The sequence below is a fragment of the Mesoplodon mirus genome, assembly GCF_964341445.2.
Source record: "Mesoplodon mirus genome assembly, chromosome: 2".
Taxonomy (NCBI): Eukaryota; Metazoa; Chordata; class Mammalia; order Artiodactyla; family Ziphiidae; genus Mesoplodon; species Mesoplodon mirus.
Genome location: NC_138977.1, coordinates 56,302,333 through 56,329,138, shown reverse-complemented (window position 1 = coordinate 56,329,138; position 26,806 = coordinate 56,302,333). Strand labels below are relative to the sequence as shown.

Genomic DNA, 26,806 nt, shown 5'->3' with positions numbered 1-26,806 from the left:
GGCCATTTGTTAGTTATTCTGGTCAGGATTTTGTGATGCCCAAATGGGCCTCCAAATACCTCAAGGGTTGTGAAATTTCCAAAACAAGATTTGTACTTCGTTTTAAAATTCCACACCAAACTTTCAGCAAGAAATGATATATAATGAAGGATCAGTAAAAATGGTACTTCAGTGATTTCTCTTCAGAAATAAACCTTAAAAAAAATGTATATTGGTGAGCTCAATGAAAAAGTTATTTGCGGAGCACAGGCTCCGGACGCGCAGGCTCAGCGGCCATGGTTCACAGGCCCAGCTGCTCCGCGGCACGTGGGATCTTCCCGGACCGGGGCACAAACCCGTGTCCCCTGCATGGCAGGGGGACTCTCAACCACTGCACCAGCAGGGAAGCCCTGAAAAAGTATTTTTTTAAGGCGATAGTTTATGGAGGCATTTAAAGGGTTAAGGTAGTTAAAATGTATCCCTGACCACTCACTTTCTTCTCTAAATCCTGCATTTCTTAGGGCCACAGTGAGCTGAAATACAGGCACCCTGGACCCACCCTAGGCCAGACACACTCCTGAGTGTGGAGAGAGCCAGCCCAGGAGAAATGGCACAGTGATCAGACCCCAGTCATCATACAGTTCTCCTTCTCACTGGCATATTTTATTTCCTTTGTGACACAAATCACTATTTTAAATAATCCTCTTTGTTTGCATGTGTCTTGTCTGCCTCCCTCTGTCAGAATGTAAGCTCCTTAAAAACAGAGACTTGTTTACCACACCTTTTTCTACAATTGTGCTGAGCATAAAATAGGTCCTCAATAAATATTTATTGAATGAATAGATTGTCAAATGAATACAAATTTGCTTTCTTAGTCTATTTCTTTCTACTCTTAAACTATTTTAAAACTTATGAAATACTCTAAACACTCATAAAAGCACCTACTACTCATATTTAACAAATCCTAAGATTTTACCATAATGCTTCAATTTTTTTTCTATCCCTTAAAAAAAAATGGAAAAAGATAAAAATATATAGGATATGAAAAGATGGCCAATTTGGGGAGTGTGTAAAAATGGACAGTCTTTGTCAACTCATGAGAGGAATGGTTCATCTAGTCCCTTACATAAATTCAAACTACAGATCCCAGGCAGCACTGCAACAGTTCTGCTCGTGGGCTATTCTTTTCTCTTGTATAAACAGCCAATGAAAGGTAGAGTTTACAAAGGTCTAGGATGACATCTGGTGTGTTGACTGTGGCCAGACTTAAATCTAGTTATTGTCGTTTGGAACGCGCAGCTGTAAACCAGACCTCATAAGGCTTTTCCTGTTAATTCGCAGTTCATTGTGCCTCTTGTTTCAGAGGGGAGAAAAGCTGATTTAGTAATCTAAATGGACGCGATACTGAATTACAGGTTGGAAGATACTGAAGATTACTACACGTTACTGGGATGTGATGAACTGTCTTCGGTAAGGCAGTGAATAATGCTGTTCTTTTTCACAACAGTATTTCAAGTTTTTATTTAAGGTTTTAATTTGGAACTTACGTTGCCTAAAAATCTAATCTTGTATTATTTTAAAGCACTTTTGGCTCAGAGAAAGTTAAGGACTTAAATATGTGCTGGGTCTTTACTTGAATAGTGCCCTTTTTCAGTTTTATGGAAGCTTCTGATTGAATATGTGTATTCTGTCACATGGTCATAGACTATTTCAAATATACTAAAAATACATATTTGAAATTTAATTGTAATTGCTATTGGTAGTGTTTCATAGTATACATAAGCTATATCTTTATTATGGTAATTTACACTGTAATTGAGATGAGATGTAATTTTCTAGTAATTAGTGATTTTAAAATGTTTTATTAAAATATGTAGTTTTATGTGAGCAGTTAAATTATATAAACCAAGAAACATCCTTTTATGTTAATATTTCAAGTTGTGTGAGAGGAATTACTTCTTTAGAGTCTGGCTTCTGAAACAAAATGTGTGAAAACTCTGTAATTGTTCACTTGATCTATAATGGAACAATGTTTTTAAAGGTCCCCATAGATAATTATAAAGGTTGTAAAAGTTTTTTAAATTATGGAAAGCTCATTTATAATTCTACCTCCCAAGGGTAACACTATTAATGTTTGGTATATTAATCACCAGTCTTTTTCCTATATATGTATTTTTGAAGACAAGTTTGCTTTTTATCTGTTAACATTATAAGAAGGATTTCTCCAGGTTACTAAAGATTCTTCATATATATGTTAATGATTGCATATTTCATTTTACTATTGTACCACAATTGGTTATTCTCTTATTGTTAAACACTTCATTTATTTACAGTTTTTTAATGTTTTAAATATTGAGATGAATATGAAATATATTTCAATTATATTATTAAACATATTTATATTATTTTATATTTATATAACAGGTATTAAAATATTTATTTTATTTTATTACTAAAGTATAGCTATTAATATTAAAATATTTTAAAGCAAATTATTTTTCTATTCATCTTTGTTTCATAAGGCTGGAGTTAAGTAATAAAATGTACTTCATTTTGTTTGGAGAATAGAATAATATTGGACACAAAGGGTTATCTCTAATTTTGTCACCCTGTGGAAGTTATCTTAGGTACCTTGTAGTTAAACACACTTAGAGCAACTGAGAAAGCTTATTATGTGTTATTCATACTTTGGATTATACCCTTGCCAAATAATTTTTGAAGGAACTATTTGAATCAAAGGAACATAATTTAATTTGAAAAGTTTCACGATTTGGATTTATAAAAAATATTGTCATGCTAGGTTATAAAGTAAAGGTTGTAATATCCCCTTAATAAATCTCTTGACCCTTTAGTCAGTCTTTTGTAGTTATGTTATTGTCTTTTCAATCTTTCTACAAAGAAAGATTAGTCTTGAATAGACTAAAAAAAATGATCCTGTTGTTTATTTATGTTTATAACAGTTTCATTTTGTGGTTACCAGTTATAGTCATACTCTCTGTGTATACCGTAGCATATATTAAAAGGAGAATAAAAGCATTGTCTTGACATTCCTTCTTCCGGATGTATTTTACTAATTCTGTCAATGGCATAGCATGTGTAGGTAACAGTCATTTATTTAAAATGCAATGACCTGTCACAATTTTGCCGATTCTTTTATATATATCTTCCCCCCTGCCCCGCCTTTTTTTTGTTTGTTTTGGCCACACCGCTTGGCTTGCAGGATCTTAGTTCCCTGACCAGGGATCAAACCCGTGCCCCCTGTAGTGTAAGGGCGGAGTCCTGACCACTGGACTGCCAGGGAATTCCCCTCTCCCCTCTTTTTATATGTATCCTTCTCACTGAAAAATATTTTAATGGCTTTTTTTGAGTATTACTATGACATTTCCTTTACTTAAATTGTGTTGCATGGGTTTTCTTTACTTCAAATATTCCTTGATCTGACGCTCTAAAAAATTAACCAGAACTGTTCCTATCCAAGAGCAATTTAGCAGTTATAATTTCAAAGCAGCTTGATATTTTGATTCCACTTACAACAATTGAGTTAGATACACACATAATTCTTTGCTTTAGTATACAGTTCTTACACTTTAAAGCCTGTGTTGGAAATTAGTTAAATGACATATATGAGGCCACGGGAGGATTTCCATGCTGTTGAGTAGGAAACAAATACCCCCTGTTCAAAAACATTTACTGAAATTTGAGCCCAAATCAGTTATCTTTTTCTCCCTATATCAGATTTTACATAGATGCATGCTATGAAATCTTCTGAAGTCCTTATTGATGCATATACCACACACTAGTGGTGTAAGGCATCCTCTTGGGTGTGGATCTTAATTGATTTTTTAATATCTGGTCAACATTTCAGTAGTAATAAGACTTTCTCATTTCAAGATTTCATGGACTTGAAAACTGAGCATAAACTCAATAAATAGAAACACCTATTTTTTTTTTCTAGTTCTGTTTCTTATTGACTTCGGACCACCTGGGTTTAAATCTTAACCATTTATTGGCTATGTGACCTTGGGAAAATTATTTAACTTTTCTATGGCTGGGTTTCCTAATCTGCAAATGGGGATAGTAATAGTACTCACCTCATGGAGGTGTTTTTGGGATTAAATGAGACATGATACATAAGGTGCTTAGAATGGTGCCTGGCATATAGGAAGTTGTCATGGTTTAGGGAGTTGTTTTGGCCTCACAGTAACATCGTACACTTGGAACTTCATAAATTCATTCTATTCTATTTTTTTAAAATCAATTAATTAATTTATTTTTGGCTGCGTTGGGTCTTCGTTGCTGCATGTGGGCTCTCTCTAGTTGCTGCAGGAGGGGGCTCCTCTTCCTTGTGGTGCACGAGCTTCTCATTTGCAGTGGCTTCACTTGTTGTGGAGCACGGGCTCTAGGTGTGCAGGTTTCAGTAGTTGTAGCTCGTGGGCTCTAGAGCAAAGGCTCAGTAGTTGTGGCGCACGGGCTTAGTTGCTCCGCGGCATGTGGGATCTTCCAGGGCTCGAGCTTGTGTCCCCTGCATTGGCAGGCGGATTCTTAACCACTGCACCACCAGGGGAGTCCCCATTCTATTCTGTAATTCACATTATTTTTAAAATATTTTATTTTGAAATGATTTTTAATAGAATTTTTTGAAGAGCAATTTTAGGTTCATAGCAAAATGGAGGGCAAGATACAGAGGCTTCCCATATACCTGCCCCCTCCACTGATGCATAGCTTCTCCCATTATCCACATTCCCACCAGAGTTACAACTGATGAACCTACATTGACACATAATCATCACCCAAAGTCTATAGTTTACATTATGGTTCACTCTTGGGTTTGTACTTTCTGTGGGTTTGGACAAGTGTATAATGACATTTATCCACCTTATCATAGTGTATCATAGAGAGTAGTTTCTCTGCTCTAAAAATCCTCTGTGCTCCATCTATATTGGAATAATTTTTGGCTTACAGAAAAGTTGCAAACATAATAGAGTTCTTGTATACACTTCACCCAGCTTCCTTAATGTTAACATCATATTTAATGGTAGTACAATTATCAAAATCAGAAAATTAACATTGGTACAATAGTATTAACTCAACCAGTGGTCATCAAGCATTTTTTGTAAAGAACCAGACAGGGTCAGCACTAGGGTGAGGTAAGCAGAGTGCTTATGATGCAAAATTTAAGGAGGCACTAACTCTCAGGGTTTCTGCAAGTGCAGAGACCTGAGAGAGAGTGAGTACTTCCTTAAACCCAGGTGTCCTGCTTGTCTCATCTTTTTTTTTTTTTTTTTGCGTGTGCGGCAAGCAGGGTCTTAGTTCCCTGACCAGGGATCGAACCCGTGTCCCCTGCATTGGGAAGGCAGAGTCTTAACTGCTGGACCGCCACGGAAGTCCCTGTGTGTGTCATCTTGGTGCTGACCCTGAGATAACAAATATTTTAGATTTTGCAGGATTTATGGTCTCTGCCACAACCACTCAATTCGGCCATTGTGAGAAAGTAGCTATAGATAACATGTAAATGAATGACCATGGCTGTCTTCCGATAAAACTTTATTTTAAAAACAGGTGGGGGCTCCCCTGGTGGTGCAGTGGTTGGGAGTCCGCCTGCCGATGCAGGAGACACGGGTTCGTGCCCCGGTCCGGGAAGATCCCACATGCCGCAGAGCGGCTGCGCTCGTGAGCCATGGCCGCTGAGCCTGCGCGACCGGAGCCTGTGCTCCGCAACGAGAGAGGCCGCAACAGTGAGAGGCCCGCGTACCTCAAAAACAAACAAACAAACAAAACAACAACAGGTGGTGGGCCAGATGTGGGCTGTGGGCCAGAGTTAGTCAACCCCTGATCTAAAGTATAGGGCTCCTTCCAATTTCATCAATTTTTCTACTAATGCCCTTTTTCTCCTCCAAGATCCAAGCCAGGATCCTTTATTGTACTTAGTTGTCTGGTTCCTTTATTTTCCTCCAAAATGACAATTTTTCATATCTTCCTTATCTTTCAAGACCTGGACACTTTGAAGAGTAGTGGTGAATTGTTTTGTAGAATGTCCTTCAATTTTGGTTTGCTTGATCTTTTCCCATGATTAGAGTGAGTTTAGGTGTTTTTGGAAAGAACACCCCAGAGGTGATGGTGTGCCTTTCTCAGTGAATCATTTCAGGGGTCCCTGATGTAGATATGTCTTATTAACCTTGAACATTTGGTTAAGATGTGTCTGTCAGCTTTCTTCTGCCAGGTTTTTGCAGTGTAGGCTTACTATTTTCCCTTTTGAAGTTAACAAATATATTGGTGACAGTTCTTTGAGACCACAGTGTTTCTCCTCAAACGTTCACCCACTGATTTTAGCATCCTTTAGGGAATCTTGCCTATAAGAGTTACTGTTATGCTGTTTGCCTAATGGTGACTTTCTATTTTCCTCATCCATTTACATTTATTACTTGGAATTCTTCTGTAAAGAAAAGCTACCCCTTCTCCCACATTTACTTACTTATTCAACTATTTTTGTCACTGTGGATTAATAGTTATTGTATTTTATGGATTTTAACCCAGTATTACCATTGTATATTTTATGGCTCAAATCACTTCTATAGCTCATGTTAATTAATTATCATTTCATTAGAATGATGTAAGATGATCTCTCATGAAATCTATTTCAGGGATATTACTAATGTCGGGCATTTTGTAGGAAAAATCCAGTTTCAAACTAAGTAAATCGAAATGATGGATGTTAACCCACTTGTTAAAATGGATCTTGTCTTTTCTGCAACATATTCTGTAGCATATACATTTCCAGCACATGAATCAATGCATTCTTTTAATGAATAAATCACATTTTCAGAACGCTCCTATTACACTACAGTCATGTTATTTGAAGAATACCTGTCAGTCTGTAATCAAGTATTCATTCAACACTTGGCATTGGTCCAGTACTAGACGTGATGGGGGGAGAACAAAACAAAAAAGTGAGACATGGTGCGAGTGTGTAAGGAAATTGGCATCCAGTCGAAGAATCAAAGCTCATACACAGGAAACAATTCCAGGACAAATAAGTACTGTGCTGTGTGGTACTGTTTATAAGTGCAACAGGAATTAAGGAAAGAATATCTGACAAGACTTCAGAGAAGAGATGGGGCATGAAACAATCTTACTTGGTTAAAATTTAAATACATGGAGGGAGAGTCAGAGGGCATTTGTGTGGCCAGGGAAAAGCTGGAGAAGATCCATTCAAGTGGGAATCAAATTAGTCCTTATTGCACACGAGTATTTCCTGGCACAGAGCAAAATACTGTGCTATTAGGATATGGAAAAGATAAATTTTTAAGTTTTAAAATTTAATTTCTAAAATTAATATATGTTCAATAAAGAAATGAAGAGTATGAAGAGAGCACAGAGAAAAATGCTTAATGTTTGGGAGTATGACATAGGCATGCCAACTATGCATGCATATACGCTATATTTATGTATTATGTAATAAGTACATGTGTATATGTATAAATATTTATATGTATATTTTTGTATGCGTTTGGAGTCAGACTGTCTGAGTTGAAATCCTGGCTTTGCCACTTAGTAGCTCTGTGACTTTGGGAAAATTACTTAACTTTCCTATGTCTTGGTTTCCTAATCTGCGAAATGGGAATAATAATAGCACCCACCTCATAGAGTTGCTGTGGGAATTAAATGAGATGCTATATATAAAGTACTTAGAAGAGTGCCTGGCACAGAGTAAGTCTCAATAAATCTTAGCTATTATTATCATTATCTTTATTTTACATATACGCATGTTACATAATTCCTTTTGAGAAAACATTAAAGTTTTATACCGTACATAATACTTTGTAGCTTACCTTTTCTCATAGAATGCATTATATAAAATTTCTCAGATTATTGTCTTCTACTAAAAGATGATTTTTTAATGACTGCAAAATATCCCATCTTATAGCTATATTACAATTAACTTTAACAAATATCCTATTACTAGGCACATAGGTTTTTGTTTAAAATGTATAACTTTTTAATTTAATTAATTACTTAACGAATTTATTTTTGGCTGCATTGGGTCTTTGTTGCTGCATGCGGGCTTTCTCTAGTTGCGGCAAGCGGGGGCTACTCTTCGTTGCGGTGCACAGTCTTCTCACAGCGGTGGCTTCTCTTGTTGCAGAGCATGGGCTCTAGGTGCACAGGTTTCCATATTTGTGGCACGTGGGCTCAGTAGTTGTGGCTCGCCGGCTCTAGAGTGCAGGCTCAGTAGCTGTGGTGCATGGGCTTAATTGCTCCACGGCATGTGGGATCTTCCCGGACCAGGGTTTGAATCTCTGTCCCCTGCATTGTCAGGTGGATTCTTTTTTAAAATTTTTAAAATTTTTTATTTTTGCGGTACGCGGGCCTCTCACTGCTGTGGCCTCTCCCGTTGTGGAGCACACGCTCCGGACGCGCAGGTTCAGCGGCCATGGCTCACGGGCCCAGCCGCTCTGCGCCATGTGGGATCTTCCCGGACCGGGGCACGAACCCGTGTCCCCTGCATCGGCAGGCGGACTCTCAACCACCGTGCCACCAGGGAAGCCCTGGCAGGTGGATTCTTAACTACTGCGTCACCAGGGAAGCCCTAAAGTGTATAAGTTTTAATTCATTGAACTTTCTTATAACTAAATCCATTTCCTACCTCTGATTATCCTCTTAGCCAGAATTGAAATTGTTGAACCAAAGAGTATGAAAAAAATTACAAGATTAAAAAAATTTTTTTTAATTTATTTTGTTGGCCGTGCTATCTGTCTTGTGGGATCTTAGTTCTCCGACCAGGGATCGAACCTGGGCCCTCGGCAGTGAAAGCGTGTAATCCTAACCACTGGACTGCCAGGGAATTCCCAAGGATTTTTATATATGTGTATATCCCAATTGATTTCCAGAAAATCTACACCATTTACATCCTCACCAGGAAAGCATGAGAGAGTTCATTTCTTTGCACCCTCAGTGACACTGGTCATGATCATCCCGTGGATGTTTTGATTTATTTAATTATGAGTAAACTTGAACCTTTTTTGTATGTTTATTGGCCAGTAGGGTAGGCAGCTTTCCATACCATTGGACATTGGGTCTGGAAAGCAAGATTCAGTGGACCTTGACATGGAGGGCCTCACTTGTCCATGGGCCACACTTAGCACCAGGCACGTGGGGTGGTGATGCCAGGAGATAAATAGAACAGGCCCAAGACAAACTAAGCCTCTTTACTGGTTAGTTTACCCAGAACCAGCTGTACATAGGAGATTTGTGATAAACTTTGTGACAATAAAACTATGAAAAGTAATAAAAGACAGATATGGATTATTCTTTTCTTTTTTTTTTTTTTGCGGTACGCGGGCCTCTCACTGTTGTGGCCTCTCCCGTTGCGGAGCACAGGCTCCGGACGCGCAGGCTCAGCGGCCATGGCTCACGGGCCCAGCTGCTCCGCGGCATGTGGGATCTTCCTGGACCAGGGCACGAACCCGTGTCCCCTGCATCGGCAGGCGGACTCTCAACCACTGCGCCACCAGGGAAGCCCTGGATTATTCTTAATTTTTAAAGATGGGATAGGAATTAAAAAATAAAACAACAACAAAAACTCCAAACTTTCTACCTTTGATAGATAGGTATAATTTTATCAATTTGTGTTATTAACCCCCCCAAAATATATACATAAATATGTATATAAGTGTGTAAAAATGTGTCTTGAAGGCTTCTGTTATCTTAGGGGAAAAGGAGTAAAGGTTTTTTAAAAAAAATTCTGTATTGATAGAAATTTTTTTCAAAGAGAGTTCGTGAGTATTCATAAATTACTTGTTAATTAAAAATGCTTACTACTAGGGCTTCCCTGGTGATGCAGTGGTTGAGAGTCTGCCTGCCGATGCAGGTGACACGGGTTTGTGCCCCGGTCCGGGAAGATCCCACATGCCGCGGAGCGGCTGGGCCCATGAGCCATGGCCGCTGAGCCTGTGCGTCTGGAGCCTGTGCTCCGCAACAGGAGAGTCCACAACAGTGAGAGGTCCGCGTACCGCAAAAAAAAAAAAAAAAAAAAAAAAAAGCTTACTACTAGACTCTTTATAATATTTACAATTTCAAAACAAGTCCCAATCTCAATTTTCTTCATTCTATTAGCAGGTTATGGTGACTAAGGGGTAAAGGGAGCACCCAGGAAGAGGAAACATAATTAATTACAGTTCTTACTAGGAAATCTATCTCTTCCTGTTATTGCAAGTGTTTCCCAGTACATGCTTAACACCTAAAAGAGTAGAGATATCAGTCTGGGCTTTAAACATACTCATATCTAATACAGCCTGTCTTTGATTGTAAAAGTGAAGATTTTTTTACGAGAATTGATTAAGGATGATGTGAAGCTGATAAAAATGTTTCTCCCATGAATCTTATGACAATACGGAGCTGAACTGCTTGAGAATTCATTTCTCAAACAAGAGGCAATTTGCTTTCATTAAATCATGTATAGGGCTTCCCTGGTGGCGCAGTGGTTGAGCGTCCGCCTGCCGATGCAGGGGAGGCGGGTTCGTGCCCCAGTCCGGGAGGATCCCACATGCCGCGGAGCGGCTGGGCCCGTGAGCCATGGCAGCTGAGCCTGCGCGTCCGGAGCCTGTGCTCCGCATCGGGAGAGGCCACAACAGTGAGAGGCCCGCGTACCGCAAAAAAAAAAAAAAAAAAAAAAAAAAAAATCATGTATAGTAAATATAGTACTTGATAATAGGTCCCTAAGTCTGAAGAATTCGGCCACATAAAACAGTGGCTACAATTATTGGGTTTGAATTCCATCTGCTTAGTTAACAAAAAATTCAGCTTTTATAGTAATAAGCTAAATGAGTTCAAGTTACTTAACCACTGACATTTAATAATAGCTACTATTATTGAGTTCTTACTGTGATTGGCCTTTGTGTTAAGTGCTCGACTTATTCATGAAACGTAAAGATGTGGAAACCTAGGCACATAGAAATTACACAACTTGCCTAAAGTCTCAGGGCAGAACTGGGATTTAAAACAAAAGTAATCAGAATCCAAGAGCCACATAACCACTGTTGTATCCTGCTGTTGACATTGCAATCATAATTAATGAAGCCAAGTCTTGATAATTCATGATAATAAGGATTAGATGGGTGAGTGAAATCAAATAAAATCATAAATGGCCCTCAAACCTCATTTTAGTTTGGGTTGAAGTTTCTGTTTTCCCAATCAAAATCTCTAACCAATCTGTTTATTGGTAACAAAATTATCAGGTTTATCCTTTTTTTTAAAATTGTGAAACATTTTTCCTTCCAATTTTATTGAGATATAATTGACATATAGCACTGTATAAGTTTGAAGTATACAGCATAATGATTTGACTTACATACATCATGAAACGATTACCACAATAAATTTATTGAACACCCATCATCTACATAAATATGAAATTAAAGAAATAGAAATTTTTTTCCTTCTGATGAGAACTCTTAGGATTTACTTTCTTAACACCCTTCATATATAACATATAGTAGTGTTAATTATATTTATCATGTTGTACATTGCATCTCTATTACTTATTTATTTTATAACTGGAAGTTTGTACCTTTTGACTACATTTATCTAACCCCCTAATTCCCAAATGTGAAATTCTTAATAAAAAAGAAAAGGGCCAAAAGACAGACAGAAAGAACTTTATAATGGGTAATTTATAAACTGGATAGTCTTTTTTTAAATTGATTTTTAAAAATTTAATTAAATTTAATTTTTTTGGCCACACCACATGGCATGCAGGATCTTAGTTCCCTGACCAGGGATTGAACCCATGCCCCCTGCAAAGGAAGCTCAGAGTCTTAATCACTGGAATGCCAAGGAAGTCCCTGGATAGTCATCTTGAATAACGGTTGGTGGCTACGCATCCTTAGAAGAACTCGGATGTGTGAACACACCTTTCATATATCCTTAGGATAAACCTATCTGACCATTTTTGACATTTGAACTCATAGGTGTCTTGGGCCATCATCTAAATACAGTAACAAGTTAAATTGTCATCATAGACTACTATTTGAATAGGAACTTTTATTGGATACTTTCTGAATTTTGTTATTGAGAAAATAATTTCTTAGAGTAAAAAGTCAAAATACAAATATAGGGATCAAAATAAAAAGTTGGGTGATCATGGCTTTTTTGGGAAAAACTGACACCCAACTTCTTCCTTCATTCCATTCAAATTGGATTCCTTATTTTAAACATTGATTTTTGTTTTAGGCTGAACAAATCCTGGCAGAATTTAAGGTCAGGGCCCTGGAATGTCACCCCGACAAGCATCCTGAAAACTCCAAAGCTGGTAAGTATTTAATAATGGCTGTTTCTCATGAAAATGTATAGCATAGAGCTCTAAAAAGGCTTTAATAGTAACTTCATTTTCTTTTATCTGTTTACACTCAACGTTATTCTTTCATTCAATGACAAAGAATGTTTTTGCACTATCAGATAGAAGGTGAGGAGGGAATTGGGTAGGGTCTTTTTTCTAACAGTAGTCATTTGATATTCATTTATCTTTCTGCTATAATGTTCTGCTTCATGGTTTAAAATTTGTCCAGTTTATGCTTTATTTCACCAGTTCTCAAATGTTAACATGACTTAAATATATTTGTAACCAGGTGGTTGTCTTGATGAGAACCTTGCTGTGTTTTCTTCATTTTGAAGACCTGAATAGGTCCATATATATTATATAATAATATATTTGTACATTTGTTCTTTCTTTATCATATTTTACATTTCATGATCATAAATTTATACATAAATGCTTTTGTGTATCTCAGCTTGAAAAAATACAAGCAAACCAATAATCCTTCCTTAACCTGTCACCCTCCTGCTCCTTCCCTATCTCTTGCCTTCCCTTTAGAGCCAAAGTTCCTGAAAAAGAAGTCCACAGTTGGTATCTCTACTTCCCTTTTGCCCTTTTCAATTTATCCCAGTCTGACTTCCTCCTCACCTTTCTAGGAAACAGTTCTTGTAATAGTCACCAAGGACTTCCTGGCTGCCAAATTCAATGGTCCACATTGTAGTCCTTACCTTCCCTGAGCTTGCATCAGAATTTGGCACTATTGACCATGCTCACCTTCTTTTTTTTTTTTTTCTTTTTTGTGGTACGCAGGCCTCTCACTGTTGTGGCCTCTCCCGTTGCGGAGCACAAGCTCCGGACGCGCAGGCTCAGCGGCCATGGCTCACGGGCCCAGCCTTTCTGCGGCACATGGGATCTTCCTAAACAGGGGCACGAATCCGTGTCCCCTCCATCAGCAGGCGGACTCTCAACCACTGCCCCACTAGGGAAGCCCCATGCTCACCTTCTTGACACTCCTTTTTCTTAGCTACCAGGATACATACCCCTTATGCTTTTCCTCCTACTTCTTGGGCTGCTCTTTCTGTCTCCTTTGTGACTTCCTTCCCTTCTGTCCTAAGGTTCCCTTCTAAACTCTCTTCTGGGTTTACTCCCCATTTTTTCTCTGGAGTTTTGTCCAAGTCTGTGGTTTCAATCATCAGCTATTTGTTGATGGCTCTCCAATCTATCCTTTAACTCAGTTCTCATTCCTCAGTTTCAGACTGTAGCTTCAACTGCTTCTTGGAAATCTCCTTTTGGAGACAATTCAAAGTCACTCTGTCAAAAACTGGACTCGTTATTCATCCTCCTCTCACCTCTTAAAATCATGCTCATTTTTCTCTGTTTCCCCGTCTCAATAAATGGCACCACCATTCATTCAGTTGGTCAGGCAAAAACCTGTCTCTTTCCTCTGCCTCACATCTACTTCTGATTGACTACCAAATGCTGGTGATTTGCCTTCCGCATCTCTCTCCTGTAGGTCCTCTTCCCTCCATCCTCAGAGCCACTGCAGTAGGTAAGCCACTATCATGTCATGCCTGAATCCTTACAGGACTCCTTTAATTGCTTCACACTGCAAATAGTGGTCTTTCTTTCTAGTTACGGAAAGAAATAAAAGATTTACTATGTACAAAACAGTACAAAGAATACTATAACAAATGTCCATGTATGTATCACACAGCTTAAAACTTTACCAGTGCAGTTGAAATCTCCTGTGTATTCCTACCCTGATTTTACCCTCAGGGTAGGTTGTACTATCTTAAGTTTGAAGACTATGTTTACTATATGTGTATACTATAGGTATGTGTATAGTATGTGTATACATATGATTTTTCTATAAGGAAAATATGATTAAGACCTGTCTATAACTCCATATTTCACAAATGGTAAGACACAACTCCTCTTAAAAAAAATTTTTCCCTTATCGTAAATCTCTGAATTAATTTTCTCTAGAAATCATTGATCCCTTTGATTTCTATAAACAAGTCATTTTCCAATGTATGAAGTCATCTTTTGTTAGATACTTAACTATTATTTCTGCTCATTTGACCCTCCTTCTTTTTCTTGGCCATGACACATGGCTTTCAGGATCTTAGTTCCCTGACTAGGGATTGAAGCTGGGCCCCCTGCAGTGGAAGCATGGAATCCTAATCACTGGACCACCAGGGAAGTCCCTCCCCTTTTTTATTAAGGCAATGTGAACAAATCATAAGTGTAAACCTGATAAATGTTTGTCCACATATAACCAGTTTAACCACTGCCCAGATGAAGATGTAGAACATTTCCACCACCCCAGGGAAAGTCCCTTTTCATGCCCTGTTCAATGTCAGCACCTTCTCCCATTTTTGGATCTTTATCACCATTGATTAGTTTTGCCTAGTTTTGAATTTCATGTAAATGGAATCATACAGTATGTATTCTTCTGCATGTAGCTTCTTTCGCTTTACCTTATGTCTGTGATATTTACCCATATTGTACGTGTAGCGATAGTTCATTCTTTGCCATTGCTGGGCCTTTAGGTACAAGCCCCTTCATGCTGTGCTCCCCCACTTATCTCTCTATCCTCATTTTCTCTCCACCACCATGCTTACAACCCCATGTTTCAGCCACTCACAACTACCTTGGTTCCTTGATGTGCCCTGCTCTCCACTCTTTAGGCCTTTATACCTATTGCTTTCTCTGCCTGGAACAGCCTCGAGGCCTGCCCACCTCCCTGCCCTGCTTTTGATTGGTTGGGTTGTGCTGCTGAGTCAGGTCTCAGCTTAGTCATCACTTCCTCTGGGATTTATGTGTGCCCCAGCTACCCGGAGCACCCTACATATACGTCAGGTGGCCAACTGTGTATCATATTGTCCTCTTGTTGACAATTTGCTTATTAGTCATACTGGAAGCTCAGTGAGCCTGGTTTCCTGCTTATCTCATTCAAAGTGGTATGCCTTGCACCTAGCACAGCACCTGCATTGGAGGACAGCTACTTTGTGCATATAATTTCTTGAATGAGTGAAAGAATGAATTCTTGAACATTTCAGTAGGAGACAAATGAATTACCTCTCTAAACTAGAGTTAATATTAAGATAGATGCCCTAGCAAAAAGTATAAAAAGGTATAAAAATTTGATAAACACTTAAAAAAACCCACCAGCACAGATTATTCTTTAACTGGGTTCCTCTCCAGTGAAGCATGGCTTTGAGTTGTTTTTCTGTCCCCAGCAAACAATTTCTATTCAGGATGCATGATGAATCATTGTGCAATCACTGCCATTCTAGTTGCCATAGTGTTGAGTTTTCATGTACGGACTACCACAAGGCTTCTTGTTCAGAGAGACACTGGACTGTGTAAATATTGTTTAAAATGAAAAGGTACACAGACATCAATATCTTCCCTTGTAAGGCTTGCAGTAGATGATTCAACCTTTGGGTAGAAATTGCTTTGAAATCTGTTTAAACATCTATTTACTTAATTTGGATTAATATGGCTTTCTGAAAATTTAAGTGGTTCTTTTCACACTTGGAGAAGGGTTAAGGTTACTGATAAAAATATTTTAAAATGTGAAACAAAAATTCACCTTAATGCTGATTTTAGCTTGACTGAAATCCAGAATATATTGGACAGATTTTGAAACATATTTCATTAAGGTGAAAGGTTAAGCCTTTAGAACAACTGCAGGTAGAAGAAATTAAACTTGTATATACACTTTTTTGGTTTGCTAAATGTAGTCTCAACCGTTGCCACTGAAATGACTGATTTGGTAGCATGATGGAGTAGTAGATATGAACACAGGTTTGTCTGTCTGGATTGCTCCTAGCTCCTACTTATGAGCTAGTTGATTTTGGGCAACCTCTTTGAGCCTCAACATACTCCTAGGTAGAATGGGTAGACTAATAGCATATTATTACTTCATGTGTCTGCTGTGAGGATTAAATGATGTATCTTGAATGTAGGAAGAGCTCAATGAATGTTGGCAATTATGAGTCAGTGGACTTTCTTTTCTTGTTTTTATGCAGCATTCCAGGATAAAAATTTAACAAAATGGGATAGTTTTCTTTTTGTAAGTAAACATTAGATCGTTCTCACTCTCATTAAAAAAAATCTAAATCTAAGGCTTTTAGAGATCTTTGCTCTGCAGTTGTGGGTGATGTAGGCAGGACTGGTTGTGCTATAGAAATTGTGTCACTGAGATCAAAAGCCTCTGGCTGGTACTCATGCCAGTCCTATGTGCACATAACAGTAATGGTTTCAGGCCAATGCTTTATTAACTTCTCTTTGAGCCTGAAGAAAGGGATTTCAAACTAAATTAAGGACCCGTGAAATGGTATTTTTGTTATTGATTTGCAGGCTTCAAAGACATTTGAATATTTGAAGAAGGGGAACTCTTTGTCTCTTACTGACTGAAATATTTCAATGTTTCAATGTTTTCCTACTTTAAAATCTCTTTATTGCTTTTTCCCCCTTGGAATAAAAATAACATACAGTGTTAAATAATGTTGAAAGTGAAAGTCTGCTCTTATCTCTTTTTGCTAGAGAACCACTATTAACAGTTGGTGTATTTTCCTCCAGATTGTTTTCAAAGCATGTCCTGATATCATATTATTATTATTATTTCTCAAGTAATTGTAAGTGGACTTTAAATGTAAATTTAAATTTACATTTAAATTGTGGCTATATTAATAAACTATTGAAATTATTAATTTAATTATTAATAATAATAATTATTTATTATTATTTATAAATTATAATAAATAATTAAATAATTATTTATATAATAAAATAATTATATATTATTTATAAATAAATTATTTATAATTTATTTATAAATAATAGAATAATTATATAATAATTATTTAATTATTATTAATAAAATAGTATTAAAAATAATATATTAATAAAAATTATACTATGAAATATGAATTAAAAGAACCTCTGTATTTTCAAAGTAGACCTAGGACTTAAATCAGAATGTCTTTTAAATGTTCCATCATCATTTGCTTGTATAAGCTTATAAAATGAGATCTCTCTTCCCAGAACTGGTATATGTTTATCTTGTATGATTCATTTGATTAGCGGATATATTAAAGGACAAATATAAATCCAAACTCATTTTTATTAAATGTGGTGAAGGGTATGGAACAAGGAAAAGGCCACCTAACAGGAAAGGTAAGGTCTCTTTTGCTTTCTGCTTATCAACTGCTGTTGAGGGATTGATATTAGAATAATTCTTTCATTTCAGAAACTCTGGAAAATGAGGCCAACAATAATGTGCAAACAGAAGGTGAATCATAGATAAAAATGTAAACCTTTACAGCCTCTGCTCTAGTAGTAACTGGAATGTGCATCCATGGTGATAATTTAATGAGCTTTTTATCCTGTTGGAAAAAGTGACACCTCATTTATACAGTGGGACATTTACACTGTTGTCAGCAGCAGGAAGGATCACTCACTGGAGCTAGCAGCTATTGCAAGATGTTTTTTATGTGTTTGTTTTCCTTAGCTTTTTGTTTTTTTTTGCGGTACGCAGGCCTCTCACTGTTGTGGCCTCTCCCGTTGCGGAGCACAGGCTCCGGACGCGCAGGCTCAGTGGCCATGGCTCATGGGCCCAGCCGCTCCGCGGCATGTGGGATCTTCCCGGACCGGGGCGAACCCGTGTCCCCTGCATCGGCAGGCGGACTCTCAACCACTGCGCCACCAGGGAAGCCCTTCCTTAGCTTTTAATAACTCCATCTTTAGTGTCTTCCCTTTAATCTATTAATTGCTACTACCTCCAGCAGTGATATTAAATATTTAATGACCTATTACGTACCTGTGTTGCCCAGCTTTGGACAGGTTCCTGGAGGTGCCCTGCCATGGTTGGCAGTATCTCTGGCTGCTGGAGGAACACTTGAAGTTTGGGGGATTAAAGCTCAGGAACAGCAGCTCTGTACCAACTGAGGTACAGAAGTATTTCAGTAGCTTCACAATTGGTATGGTGGTACCATCAGTATTGACTGTACATTTGCCCTAACATCTTCTGTATCGGAGGATATTGACTTCCCATGAGGTATTTTTAAGCACCATCAGGATAATTTAAATTATTTTTCCCATTGATACTATTAAAACGTGCCTAATTCACAAAATGTTTTAAGGGCATGTGTCATTTCTTTGGTGCTTAGAGCTCAGGGAATAGCATTATATGAATATTTTTATATTCACATCCAAATTGGAAGCATTCACTCATTCATTCATTGAACAAATACTTTTTGAGCACCTACGACACTGCTCTAGTACAAGGGATGCTGCAGAAACAAAACAAAGTCTCTGCCTTCATGGGGTTTGTATTCTCATGGAGGAGATAGATCATAAACAAATAACTATATATAATGTCAGGGGTAATATGAAGAAAAGTAAAGCAGGGCAAGGGAGATAAATGAATGGGGGCTGATGGAGTGGGCAGTTATTTTATGTAGCATGGTCAGAGAAAACTCCATCGACAAGATATCTGACCTGACATCTGGAGGAAGTAAGTCATGTGAGTGCTTGGGGTGAAAGTGTTCTTGGTAGAAAGGACAGCAAGTGCCAAGTCCTGCAGCTGGAGTGTGCCTGGTGTACTCAAGGAACATCAGGGAACCTACTATGGCTATAGCAAGGGAGATGGGAAAAATAGGAGGAATAGGAGGGGACTTCCCTGGTGGTCCAGTGGTTAAGAATCTGCCTTCCAATGCAGGGGACGCGGGTTAGATCCCTGGTTGGGGAACTAAGATCCCACATGCTGTGGGGCAACTAAGCCCACGTGCCACAACCACTGAGCCCGTGCGCCAAAACTAGAGAGCCTGAGTGCCACAACTACTGAGCCCATGTGCCACAATTAGAGAGAAGCCTGAGCACTGCAATGAAGAGCCCGTGTGCTGCAATGAAAGATCCTGCATGCTGCAACTAAGACCCGACACAGCCAAAAATAAATAAATAAATAAATATTTAAAAAACTGAGGTCAGAGAAGGAAGAGAGGGGCAGAGGGCAGGCAGAGCATGTCAGACCTAGTAGCCATGGTAAGAATTTTCAATTTAATTCTAAGAGAAATGAAAAGTCAAAATGGAAGTAATTTTGAGCAGAGGAGTGACATTATGTGACTTTTTTTTTTCTTTTTTGGGCCATGCAGCTTGTGGGATCAGCATGTGGGATCTTAGTTCCCCGACCAGGGATTGAACCCGCACCCCCCCACAGTGAAAGTAGAGTCCTAACCACTGGCCCGCCAGGGAATTCCCTATGTGACTTATTTTTAAAAAGATCACTCTGACTGCTATGTAGAACACAGACTGAGGCAAAGGTAGGGAGATCAGTTGAGAAGCTAGTATAATAATCCAGCCAAGAGAGGATGGTGGCTTGGACCAGAGTGATGGCAGTGGAGGCGGGGACAAGAGGTCAGATCTTGGATACATTTTAAAGTAGAGTCAACAGGATTTGCTAATGAATTAGAAATGAAATGTAAGAGAAAGAGAAGAGTCAAGGATGACTCCAAGTGTTTAGAAAACTAGGACAGTATGTCCTGACTCCCCATGCAGAACCAGTCTTGCTTCTATATTTCTCTTTATCACACTGTACTGAAATGATTTGCTTATATGTCTGCTTCCTTACTAGACTCTGAGTTTCTCAAGGGTACAACTTGGATCTAAGTGATGAATAAGGAAGATTTTTATTATCCCTGGAGATTAAGGAGAAAGTGGAGATTAGAGGGTCATATGTATTGCAGGAAAATGGAAGGGGCAGGAAGGCAGTCAAGTGTAGCCTTCCCAGCTGGGGAGCCTGGCAGGCTTGGGTTTGAATTGTGGCTCCATCCCTTGTAGCTTAGGGACTTGGGGCAAGTTTTATGAACCTCCTTCAGCCTTAGACTATGTAAAATGTGAATAATACTAATAATATCCACCTCATAAAATTGTGTGAACACAAAAGAAACTCTATATTCATTAGCAATCACTTCCCATTTCCCCCTGCCCAGCCCCTGGCAATCACGAATCTAATTACTGTATAGATTTGTCTATTCTGACTATTTCATATAAATGGCATCACACAGTAAGTGGCCTTTTGTGACTATCTATCTTCTTTCATTTAGCATAATGTTTTCAAGGTTCATCCATGTTGTAGCATGTACCACATTTTGTTTATCCACCTGTTGCTTGAAAGACATTTGAGTTGTTTCCACTTTTTACCTAGTATGAATAAAGCTGCTATGGGCATTCATATACAAGTTTTTATATGTATGGACATATGGTTTCAGTTCTCTTGAGTATATACTTAGGGTTGAAATTCTTGGGTCAAATGGTAATTCTATGTTTAACATTTTGAGGAACTACCAAACTGTAGTTCAAAGCAGGAACATTGTTTTACAATCCCACCTGTATGAGGCTTCCAATTTCTCCACATCCTCACCAACACTTGTTATTATCTATCTTTTTTTAAAAAATCAAAAAAAAAAATAAAAAATTAAAAAAATCATTCTGGTAGGTGTGAAGTGGTATCTCACTGTGGTTCCGATTTGTACTCCCCCAGTGACTAATGATGTTGAGCAGCTTCCCATGTGCTTATTGGCCATTTGTATATCTTTGGAGAAATGTCTATTCAAGTCCCTTGCCAATTTTTAAATGAAGGTATCGGTCTTCTTATTAAGTTGTAAGAGTTTTTTATACATTTTAGATACAACTCCTTCATCAGATCTATGATTTGCAAATATTTTCTCCCAGTCTATGGCTTGTCTTTTCACTTTCTTGATGGTGTTCTTTGAAGCACAAACATTTCGGTTTTGATGAAGTACAATTTTTCATTTTTTCTTTTGCTTCTGTGCTTGTGATTTTGGCATTATATCTAAGGAGCCATTGCCTAATCCAAGGTCACAAAGATTTACTTCTATATTTTTTTCTTATAACTTTAGCTCTTACATTTTGATCGTTTTGAGTTAATATTTTTATATGGGATTTAGCTTCATTTTTTAAAAAAATTATTTTTATTTTTGGCTGTGTTGGGTCTTTGTTGCTGTGTGCGGGTTTTCTTTAGTTGCAGCGAGTGGGTGCTACTCTTCGTAGCAGTGCGTGGGCTACCCATTGCGGTGGCTTCTCTTGTTGTGGAGCATGGGCTCTAGGCACGTGGGCTTCAGTAGTTGTGGCATGCAGGCTTCAGTAGTTGTGGCACATGAGCTCAGTAGTTGTGGCACATGGGCTTAGTTGCTCCACAGCATGTGGGATCTTCCTGGACCAAGGATTGAACCTGTGTCCCCTGCATTGGCAGGCAGATTCTTAACCAGTGCCCCACCAGGGAAGCCCCAACTTCATTCTTTTGCATGTGGATATCCAGTTGTCCCAGCCTATTTGCAGAAAAGACTGCTCTTTCCCAATCGAATTGTCTTGGTAGAATTGTAAAAAAACCAATTGACTGTAAATGTGAGGGTTTATTTCTGGACTCTTAATATCCCATTTGTCTACATTTGTCCTTATGGCAATACCACCACACTGTTTTCATTACTATAGCTTTGTAGAAAGTTTTTGATTGGGAAGTGTGAGTTCTTCCACTTTTGTTCTTATTTTTCAAGCCTGTTTTGACTATTCTGGGTCCCTTGTATTTGCATATGGATTGTCAATTTCTGCAAAAAAAGGCAGCTGGGATTTTGATAGAGACTGTGTTGAATCTGTAGATCAGTTTGGGAAATATTATCATCTTAGCAATATTAGATCTTCTGATCCATGAACATGGATGTCTTTCCATTTATTTAGATATTTAATTTCTTTCAACAATGTTTTATAGTTTTCAGTGAACTTTCATTAACATTTCTTAAGTATTTTATTTTTTTGATGCTATTGTAAATGGAATTGTTTCCTTAATTTCATTTTCAGATTGTTCATTGCTAATGTATAGAAACACAATTGATTTTTGTATATTGGTCTTGTATCCTGCTCTATAGAAAGTTTTAACTTCACTGAGGAGCAGAAGACATATTGGAAGTGTTTCCAACAGGTCTCGAAAAGTTTCTATTATATGCCATCTGGTCAAATAGATCAGTGACAAAGCTACCATTTATCAACCACCTACCATGTTATTTCCTCCCAGGAAACCTGGGAGGAAACCTCCCAGGAGCTTCCCATTGCTCTTACAAGAAAAAACAGACCAGAATCCTTAGCATAACCTCTAAGGTCCTGGGTGACCGGGCCCTTGTCTACTCTACAGGCCCACCCCTCATTGTTCTTCCCCTGACCCGTGTCTTCCTGCCAAATTGGCATCCTCTACTTCCTCTAAATAAACATGCATTTTTTTTGGTCTTAGAGTCTTCATTTACACTGTTCCTCTAGCCTGCTTATCACCCTCTATCACACTACCACTAGAAAAGGTAGTTTTCTTCCTAGTAGACAAGATTGTAATTTTTCCAATGTTTATAAATGTCTATCCTGTGAGGTAGATTATGTCTATTGTTCACATCTGTGTCATCAGCACCTGGGAGAGCACCTGGCACATCACTGGAGCTCAGTAAAGGGAGTGGATAAACAGTGAGCCAGGTACATTACGTACAAAATCTCACTTGTCCTTATGATGCACTTTACAAATGAGGAAACTAAAGCTTCGTGAAGTGAACTGGCCCAAGGTTACACAGCTGGTAAATAACAGAGACATATTTCAGTGAGATCAGTTTGATTGTATGGGAGTTTAAAAATAACTCCTCCAGGAAAGTAGTGCTCATTTTAAAATTTGTTTTCTAGTGGAGACTTTTCAGAAACTGCAGAAGGCAAAGGAGATTTTGACTAATGGAGCAAGTCGAGCCCGCTATGACCACTGGCGAAGGAGCCAGATATCGATGCCATTCCAGCAGTGGGAAGCTTTGAGTGACTCGGTGAAAACGGTAGGTTTCTCTCTGGGATTAACTGAATTTATGAAGCTCAGGTTGCCCCTGGATTAGACTCACATAGTAGCTTAAAGAGTCAGCAGACAAGAGGAGAGAGAAGACCAAGAGGTTGGTAGTATCTAGATATAACACTGTGCCCACAAAATCCTGTGAAGGGAAAGTCAGTACATCAGGGCCAGAAGAGCCTCTGACTACAGTTGTCAGTGTCTTTGGCTGTTTGATTCAGTACATGTATATGCTCCCCGTTATCATTTACTGTTTTATACATTCTGATAACTGTGCTTCTCAAGTTGCTCATATAATACTGCCGAATCTTGAACCATTGCAAATTCATATTCTCCATCTTTTCAGTTCATATGAGCCTGTTCTCGTCTCAAGGCTTAATAAAAATTCAATAAAAAATAGGACCTGGGCTTCCCTGGTGGCGCAGTGGTTGGGAGTCCGCCTGCCGATGAAGGGGACGCGGGTTCGTGCCCCGGTCTGGGAAGATCCCACATGCCGTGGAGTGGCTGGGCCCATGAGCCATGGCCACTGGGCCTGCGTGTCCGGAGCCTGTGCTCCGCAACGGGAGAGGCCACAACAGTGAGAGGCCCGCGTACCGCAAAAAAAAAAAAAAAAAAAAAAAAAAAAAAGGACCTAATTAATCAAAGAAAGCTGTAAATTATTTGTAAATTATTCCCATTATTAATTCTGGTGAAAGAATTGTTGGATAGATGCAGAGAGACTTTTTAAACCATTGTGTTATTTTCCTTCATGGCATTAAACAAAACTAAATACAAAATAATCTCTGTAATTACTGTGTTATGTATTTATTTTGTTCTTCCATGGACCTTTGTAGATTGTAGAGAAAATGTAATTTTAAAGGTTTTTACATTCTTTTTGCGGTATGCGGGCCTTTCACTGTTGTAGCCTCTCCTGCTGCGGAGCACAGGCTCCAGACGCGCAGGCTCAGCGGCCATGGCTCACGGGCCCAGCCGCTCCACGGCACGTGGATCTTCCTCGATCGGGGAATGAACCTGCGTCCCCTGCATCGGCAGGCGGACTCTCAACCACTGCGCCACCAGAGAAGCCCGGTTTTTACATTCTTAGACATGATTTATTATCTGGCTTTTTTTTTTTTACAGGGACATTTTTCAATAACATGAGACTTAGAATGCATAAGTTACCTTATAAGGAAGTCTTCAGGGACATATTAGAATTAGTGTATAAAGTGATTCACATCTCTTGAATTACAGCCCTTCAAGGTTACATTTAGATTCCTTCCGGATAATTTTTATTTTAAGGAGACTTGAGCAAATTGTTTTGTCACTGATAAAAGACCTGTAACAATGAGGGAGGGTCTTTGAAGTAATGGGGAAGAACAATGAAAAACTCTCAAAGTATGTAGTTAAAGCCACTCTACATAACATGTAAACTGTTTCTTCATCTCATTTTGGAATGCAGTGTATATTCATATGGTTTAAGGTGGGTTAAGTATTTATGAAGGACTAACCATAAGACTGTTGAATATATACACAAAATAACTAGAGAGAATCTCTAAAAAAATAGTGACAGCTTCACATACACAAAAATAAGATTTTTTTCTTTTACATTGTGTATATCCAAAATTCCTTGTTAACCCTGACTAAATAAACATTGTTCTGCCACCTCTACATAACTATATTTCTAGTCTCTTGAGTGTTACACACTGTAACTGCTATTGAATTAGTGACCCTTGTTATTTTAATGCCTTTTGATTTATAGTTCATTTTTCTTGATGATCCACTGAACTCTATTACTTAACTTTAACTGCTAATATCAAGTTAGCTGTGGATTTTTCAAATACTCTTCTCCAAGTCCCTGCTCTAATTTATATTGCAGACATCTTTCCATTAAATACTAATGTCCTGTCTCCAAACACATCATTTCTGCTTAGAATTTAGCTTAACTATGACCTCTTTGAGGTCTTACAATAATTACATATCAGATCTTACTGGCTGCATCATTAGTCTTGTCAGCAAAGTTGAAATATTATGCTGGGCTAGCATTTCGTTCAGGATTTATTTTTATTAGTGGTACAAAAATGATGAGATGCATATCCTTCTACTTTAAATCAGCAGTGATATTTTTCTTTGCACAGTCTTCTTTGGGCTCAACCTTGTCGTTTCTGACTTACTTTTGTTCTATTCCTCAGTGAACTCTGAAACCCCTATACCAAATTTCATGTGTTTTGTACCTCATTCGATAGACTTTCTGTAACTTCCTTTCATTCCTTTCTGTTCTAATCCTCACAGTGACTTCTGCATGTGAAAACCTCACCTCTCTCTATAACATTTTAGTTGTTGTTTTTGTGTGTGTGTGCATTTCATTTGTCCATCCTTTCACACTCACTACTCTAGAGAAATTAATAACAATTGCCACACCTAGTATTGTTCATCACCTATTAGATCACCATCTTTTTGTAGATAAACATCACCATTAGGGTGTTTGGATTAGGTATATTACATAGGTCATTCTGACAATAAAATGGTTATAATTTAGGATTATAGGTGAAATTTTAGGTGACGTTTATCTAAAACACATCTGCATGTTTGCTTGCCCTAAAAGTGCAGGACAAATCACAATGCACTTTTGCAGCGTCACACAGGTTCGTATTTCAGGAATCTCCTTGGGAGAATTCCTCAAATGAACCATAGCTTCAGGGTGGACACATTTCTATCATCCAAGAGTGATGAAACTCTAACTGGTATTTTTTTTCCCTCACACTAAGTCCCTGTCACTTCACTAGCTATTAAGTTTTCTTTTCCATTTTAGAAGTTCCTCCTGATAGTCTAATTTGTAAAAATATTTTAAGAATTCATTCAGGTCAGTGAATATGCTGGAAATTTAAGTCTAGATATGTGATGTTGGTTTAAAAAAAGGGACTATGAAGTGAGGACTTCAGTAACTGTGGCCTTTGGGATCTTGGAATAACTTGAAAACAGACACCTTTCCAGCTCAAAGAATCTTAGAGAAATCATCGTTGTCTTGCTAAATGGTTTTACCCCAAGGGATCCAGGGTATGAATGGCTCTCCCTCTTGCTCCAAAATATATGGCTTTAGGATGGTTGTGGGAAAATGGTTGCAGTCAAAATAAAATTCTGAGAAAAAGTTCTCATAAGCCGTTAAAAATGTCCCATGCTGTTCCAATTGCTACAAATGCTTTCAAAGTATTTACTATAGGTCAGTCATTAACCCTCACCACCCATCTAAGTCAGACTGTAGGCACTTTTATCCCAAGAGAAAAGTACTGAGGCAAGAGTTGATACATTGTATACAGGCCACCTAGCTGACCTGTGATACATACATCTAACGTTTTCAGCTCTCTGGGTCCTGAATTCTTGAATTTCTTCCTCTCAGTTTTTCACTAACTTTCTCAATATCTTTACCCCTCCACAAACGAAACCACTGGCCAGCCTCCTCTATTCCGCTCACATGCAAAAAACCCAAGAAACCAAGCAAACAAAACAACAAACCAAACCAAACTAGGTTATATTTTACACCAGCTGAGGCCATTGCCTCTTTTTAAAATTAACATATTTATTTTGATATAAAACCTACAGAAAAAAATGCTTAAAACCTGCATTTACAGTTTAGCAAGTGGCTGTGAAGT

General features: G+C 38.3%; 1 protein-coding gene across 1 annotated transcript in view; it reads left to right on the top strand.

The window, feature by feature from the left end:
* The first annotated feature begins 1,199 nt into the window (after positions 1–1,199).
* Positions 1,200–26,806, top strand: part of DNAJC12 (DnaJ heat shock protein family (Hsp40) member C12) — a 34,708-nt gene continuing 9,101 nt past the window's right edge. Inside the window, exons 1-3 of the mRNA XM_082639580.1 lie at positions 1,200–1,449; positions 12,208–12,286; positions 23,033–23,172. Of these exons, the coding sequence (XP_082495706.1) occupies positions 1,372–1,449; positions 12,208–12,286; positions 23,033–23,172 (297 nt within the window). The 5' untranslated portion in view covers positions 1,200–1,371. The remainder of the gene's footprint in view (positions 1,450–12,207; positions 12,287–23,032; positions 23,173–26,806) is intronic.